Here is a 6,513-nt window from a genome sequence, read left to right on the forward strand (position 1 = left end):
TGTCACAAAAACGCGCGCACACACACACAGGAAACTTTCTACATTTTTAGATAAAAAAAACAAAAAAAACATTCTGAATGACTTATAAGCCTTTTGAGATATGCGGACACTCAAAATGTCCTCATAAATCACCTTCTCGTTGTAATGCCTATGTCATACCCATGTCATTATACAAATTTGTATAATGTTGATTTATAATGTTGTATAATTAATGATTTGTTCTCATAAATCACAAAAACGCACACACACACACACACACACACACATGTCTGGTCAGCTATCCTTGTGGGGACTCTCCATAGGTGTAATGGTTTTTCTACTGTACAGACCGTATATTCTATTGCCCTACACCAACCCTACCCCTAAACCTACCCCTCATAGGAAACTTTGTGCATTTTTAGATTTTCAAAAAACTTAATTCTGTGTGATTTATTAGCTTGTTTACCCATGGGGACCTCAATTTAGGTCCCCACCATGACACGAGTCCCCATGAGTCTGTGTGTAGTCAGGTTTAAGTCCCCACCAGAATAGAAAAACAGGTGCACACACACACACACATCATTTAATAAGTTACATATAATATTATGTATTTTGACAGATTCAGAATTGGGAGAAAAATTAAGTGGGAAAAAAATATGTATGTAAAAAAGGATGTAAATAAAAATGCATTCATTTTCTGTATGCAAAATATAATTTCTATACATTTTTATATAAATAAATAATAAATAAATAAATAAAAACTATCTATATTTCCATGAATGCTGAGTACATCACATATAAACTACTTCATCCATCCATCCATCAGGTATTGGAGCAGGAGCGGGTTCCTCGATTTTTGGGTTCCTCACACGCACTACTCTCCCTGATGAGCGAGCTAGAGTCTTTGCGGACGTCATGGCATGCCGTCAGGCTGGACTTCTGATCGGTGAGTCAGTGTTCTACGACATAATAAGTGGCAAAAGTACTTTCTTCCATTTAATATTTAGCCAATGTGCATTTTTACTTTTAGGTCCTGCTTTCAATATCTTCCTAAGGTTGTGTGATTTCAAACTGGGTCCATTTGTAGTAAATAAGTACACCTCACCTGGGGTAAGTCTGTTTTGGCTCATCTCTTATTAATTTACTTGAATTCTCAAACACATTATGTTGCACATAATGAGTGATACAGCTTGGAAACACTGCACATTTTGGATGTCTCCTTAATGTAACAGACCTGATTCAGATCATAAGTAGAGTTGGTATTATTAGGGGGTGGGTGGGGGGTGGCTAATATGATTTAATGGTCCTTGGCAAACATGAACTAACAATGAAAAGTTGGTAACAAAGACTAATCAATACTGTAATAATGTATTACTTAGTTATTGTGAGTTAATGCATTAACTAATATTAACTAATGAGACTTTATTGTAATGTGTTACAAATTAAATTATTACAAATTACAAATTAAATTAAATTAAAAACACAGGACGCTAACAAGAATTTAAAACATCTAAAACATGACACAGACATGTTCTTTGTGAGATTAACCAGTAAGTTATTTATTTATTTATTGTTTGTTTGTTTATAATTTTTAAGCCCTTTTATGTAAGTTAGCCTGTTTTTTAAAGCTTGCTGTCCCATGCAGCTCTTCATGTGCGGGATGTGGGTGCTTATGCAGTTTGCAGTAATGGTTCTGTACTGGGACATCCCACCACTGGACTCCTTCCCTGAGCAGCACATGCCCCTCAGAGAGGTCAGAGGTGAAGAAGATGAGCCCCTCATGAGTCTAGAGGATGAACACATGGCTGCAGCAGAGGACTCATATGGCTCCGTCAGTCCAGAACAGACAGAGACCCAGCTCTCATCTGAACTCCCACCTTCTCCTCCAGATTCCCCCTCTCTAGACACCCCTGACCCCTTTGAAAACTTCAGTGCCAGTCAAGGTGAAGCCCAGAGTTTATTGTCTAATGACAAAAGTGCTGTGTGTGTGGGTGTGTGTGTGTGTGTGTTTTGGCAGAGAATTTTGAGTTGGTGTGGCATTGATTCCTTCTTTGTTGTATCCGAGGTGCTAATCTGAGAGAGTAGTGGCCTGAAAAAGCTTTATTGATCAACTCATTCTGTCTTTTGGTCTATGATTGCAGTGTGTGTGTGTGTGTGTGTGTGTGTGTGTGCATGTGGTAGATATCTCCATTATATTCAATCCTGTCTTGGCAGCTTTGAAATGCCTGAGATCTACAGCGTTCTCTCTCTTTCTCTCTGTAGAGTTTCTGAGGGAGGAGGTGGTGGTTCTCCTCACCGCTCAGTTCATCACTCTCTTCAATCAGACGGCACTCGAGGTAAAAGTCGTCATCAGCCTCATGAAACTACTTTTTTCAAAGTGGCACCAGTGGCAGTGCTGGTTCAGTTGTTGTCAGATGAACAAAGGGGATTAGCAACAAAGGCTTAACAAAGCCAACCTGCTGATCTACTATAAGCTTCTTCTTCTGAAACCAAATAATATTAGGCCACATCAGAGCTTTCAAGCCATGACCACCAAACTCAGCACAGACTTTCAGAATATTCTGACTTGGTATGCTGTAATGGATCCCACCTATGGAACAATTAGCAAAGCCTAGCTACTAGCTTAGGAAATGGTAGCAATATGCTGAAACATGCTAAAACATGCTAGCAACATACATCATGTTAAAACATACTAGCAGTGTGCTAAAATATGTTAGAAATGTGCTAGCAACATGTTAAAAATGTTAGCAGTGTGATAAAACATGCTATACCAGAGTGTTAACAATATGCTTTTAAGATTTTAAAACTAGCAATGTGCTAAAACATACCAACATAATCCGAAATGTAAACCAAATGCTGACTAGCAGCATGATAAAACATGCTATAACAAGCTTGCAGTGTGCTAACATCATGTTAAAACATACTAACAGCATGGAAGCAAAATATGGAAGAAATGTGCTCAACATGTTAAAACATGCTGGCAACAGGTTAAAACATGCTAGCAAATGCTAAAATATGTTAGAAATGTGTTAACATGTTGAAACATGACAGCAGTGTGCTTAAATGTGTAAAGAATATGTTAGCAATAATAGGCTACCAAAATGCTAAAATCTGCTAGCAACAAAATATGATAGCAGCATGCTAGCATGTTAAACATACTAAAAGAATGCAAGCAACATGTTATCAACATCAATATGCTAAAAAATTTGCTATCCAGATGTTAAAATGGAATCAGAGTGTTAAAGGTGAAGGCGATTTCTGAGAAACACTACCCAAAAGTGTGAAAAACACCCTACCCAAAAGGATCCACAACATGCTATGCAAAACAGGTAACTCCCCCATCATGAGTGGACATGCCCAGGGGTGCAACTGCACATTTGCTGAGGGGTATGCAAGATCAGTGTCGGCGCCCCCATATTCTAGCCCCTAACACTAACCCTCACAGAAAAATGTCTGTAAATCAGTAATCAAAAGCCCAATAACTAGCTTGTGCATGGAAGGATACAAACTCATCAAGAGTGAAAAAAAGTGCGAACCCCCTCCCCATTTTCAATACCACAGCAAAAAAAAAAAAAAAAAATAGAACACTTTTTTTTTTTTAAACGTAATATTGCTCACTTTTTAGTTAGGCAATTTTGGAGGGATTTAAGGTACTTTTTTATTTTGCCTCAAAATTATTCATATTTGTATTTATTTTTTATATATAAAAAAAGAAATGTATTCACATGCAACGTTTCGTTCCAATGACCTTCATCAGGTAAGGTCATTGGACCGAAACGTTGTATGTGAATACATATATTTTTGATATATTTGCAAGTGAGGATAATGTGCAGGATTTATTTTTCTTCTTTTAGTTGGACCTGTTTTTGTTTTTTTCCCTATGCACATATTGATTGCCTTCAGGTGTGCGAGGGTAATTGTTGATTGTTTATATATTTTTATATAAAATGAGAACATTATATGTAAAATTAACTTTAAAGAACTTCTGCATTTTCTTTTTCATTTTTACTTACAGAGATAATTCATGGAAAATTTGCCATTTTTAAGTGGAAGATGTCTGCCACCTGGTGGAAAACAAACACAATTAAAATGAAAATGTCATGATATTCCCACTATGACCAGTAGAGGGCAGCAGAGGATCATTTATTATCTCATTTAACATTTCCACTCCGTAATATAGTTATTTTTACGTTTTGCTTTAAAATTTATATTTTAGACAGTTTAAATCACTTCACTTTTTTTGTCAAAGTTCAGCATTGTTTTGTGCTGAAGACTGAAGTAGCAAGAGTTTGAAAAAACAACAACTCATGGGATCTATGTGAATCACACAAATGGCCTATTTTGATTTCAAAACGCCAATTTTTGTCAAAAGCTGACTAGTTTGCATCCTTGTTAACAATCTTCTCAGTTTCTCTCAAATGTAAATCAAGCACCCATTTACAAATATGTTGTGACTTTTTTACTTTTTGGGCAATAGAGAAATGAAAAAAATACTGTAAGCTACCAATCTCTGTTAGTTCACTTGAACATGATTTTTTAATAACTAAGCTTTTGATTATATATAAAATTTTATTAAAGAAGATTTTCACAAATTGATTTTGGCAAAATGGCGCCCCCTCCGTGCGGCGCTCCTATGCACTGCATATACTGCATACCCCATTTTTGCGCCACTGGACACGCCCCTTACTGGTGATAGGCTAGAATTGTGTTTTGGTGTTCAGTCCGTTCTACTTTCAACAGTGTTTCTAAGAAATTGCTTACTGCACCTTTAACATCATGCTCGCACAATTTTAAAACATGCAACATGTTAAAACATGTTAGCAGTTAGCTAAAACATGGCAACAGTATGCTAGCAATATGCTAAACAAATAAGGTACATGCTATGTGCTAAAATATGCTAGCAGCTTGCTAAAATGTGTGAAATATAAAGTTTTAAAGGGGACATCGGATGAAATGTTAACTTTTTTAGCTTTTTAAAAAAATTTTTTTTTTTGCATTTAGTTAGGTTTCTGGCTACCAGCTCTGAAAAGCTGAAAAGAAAACACACAGCAAGTTCGTTATGGGCTGTCTGAGTCTCAAACTGTGTCATCCAGCGAGCTGATTCAATTTGCAGCTGGTTTCTGCGTAGAAAGCTGGCTATTTGAATAAGACCACCTCCGAGACATATACGGAGTCCGCCCCATGGAAGAGAGGGGTGGGGTGAGCAGTAGCTCATTAACATTTAAAGAGACATGCACTGAACCGGGTCGGTGTGAACATAGCTGTTTTTGACAAGGTAAAGAGGGTGTTGTTTTACATGAACGTTGAGGAATTTTAACCAAAGTATGTTTTCATGAAAACCCTAAAAAAAAATCATACCAACTTGTGGAAAATTGGCATCTGATATCTTTATTTAAAATAATTTTGAGCTGTTTGCAGTATTTAAAAGCAAAAAATGTGAAGCTTATAATTATAAAAAAACACTAAATTAAATGTATTGTTAAATGTGTGTATTACTTCTACTGTAAAGCTGTTTAAATAAGAGCACAGTACATAATAATAATAATAATAATAATAACAATAATAATAATAAATAAAACATATTTTGTATTATGTTATTTTGGATTCATAGTTGCATTCAAAATGTGCTTTGAATATGCACAATGCTTCTGAAAGCCAGGCACCAAACCCCCCACAGTGTCCTACATTCATCTGAGCTACTAAATAATGTCTGTCCAATTATGATTGATTAAGGCTCACAGTAGTAGGGACTTCTAAATCTAATCTAATCTAATCTAATCTAAGCTTTGATTTAATATAATCAGGTATTTGAAATTGACACACATTTACCTTCCCAGTTGCCTGACCTAGATATGACAAACTGGTTATAGAGTTCCAAATGTTCCTTTTCATTATCTTTTATCAGATATATCATGCCTAGTTTTATTATTTCACACTAAATCACATTTCTATATGAAAGATCATATGCTAGATATATTATAATCTTGCATTTACTTTACACTGCCTGAAGAAAATATGAGTGATGCTTACTCATGTAAGACCTGCTATTAGTTGTTCTGAGCTGTTTTAAGCTTGTTGCTATGTGGTTTCTAGGGTGTTCTGAATAGTTGATGCCTGTGTTCTCTCATCTCCAGACCATGGTGACCCCTCTGACGCAGAAGTACTTTGGCTTTGGTGAGCTGGGGAACAGTGTGATGTACAGCCTGTGTGGGGTGGAGGTAATTGCAGGTTTCTTCCTGGTGCGCTGGCTGAGCCGTGTGCTGGAGGACCGGGTGGTGCTGGCGGTGGGGCTGCTCATCTGCAGCGGGGCTTGTGTCTGGTGCCTCATCTTCCTGGCCAATCCACAGGGTGTGTGTATCTGTGTGCGTGTGTGTGTGGCAGATGTCCAGAGAATCTGGCATACACCTGGGCATGGACAGACACAATATGCCTGCTCAGTTTGGTGCCAACTCAATGATATGCATTATTAGTTTGGAACTGCTTTTAAATCTATCTATCTATCTATCTATCTATCTATCTATCTATCTATCTATC

General features: G+C 36.8%; 1 protein-coding gene across 1 annotated transcript in view; it reads left to right on the top strand.

Annotated features, from left to right (window-relative positions):
* LOC107722537 (major facilitator superfamily domain-containing protein 8-like) overlaps positions 1–6,513 on the top strand; it is an 18,019-nt gene that overhangs the window by 8,081 nt on the left and 3,425 nt on the right. The window contains exons 4-8 of the mRNA XM_016530907.1: positions 806–925; positions 1,010–1,089; positions 1,625–1,922; positions 2,242–2,315; positions 6,114–6,327. Of these exons, the coding sequence (XP_016386393.1) occupies positions 806–925; positions 1,010–1,089; positions 1,625–1,922; positions 2,242–2,315; positions 6,114–6,327 (786 nt within the window). The remainder of the gene's footprint in view (positions 1–805; positions 926–1,009; positions 1,090–1,624; positions 1,923–2,241; positions 2,316–6,113; positions 6,328–6,513) is intronic.

This window comes from Sinocyclocheilus rhinocerous, unplaced genomic scaffold (genome assembly GCF_001515625.1).
Source record: "Sinocyclocheilus rhinocerous isolate Xijiao unplaced genomic scaffold, SAMN03320098_v1.1 scaffold161, whole genome shotgun sequence".
Lineage (NCBI taxonomy): Eukaryota > Metazoa > Chordata > Actinopteri > Cypriniformes > Cyprinidae > Sinocyclocheilus > Sinocyclocheilus rhinocerous.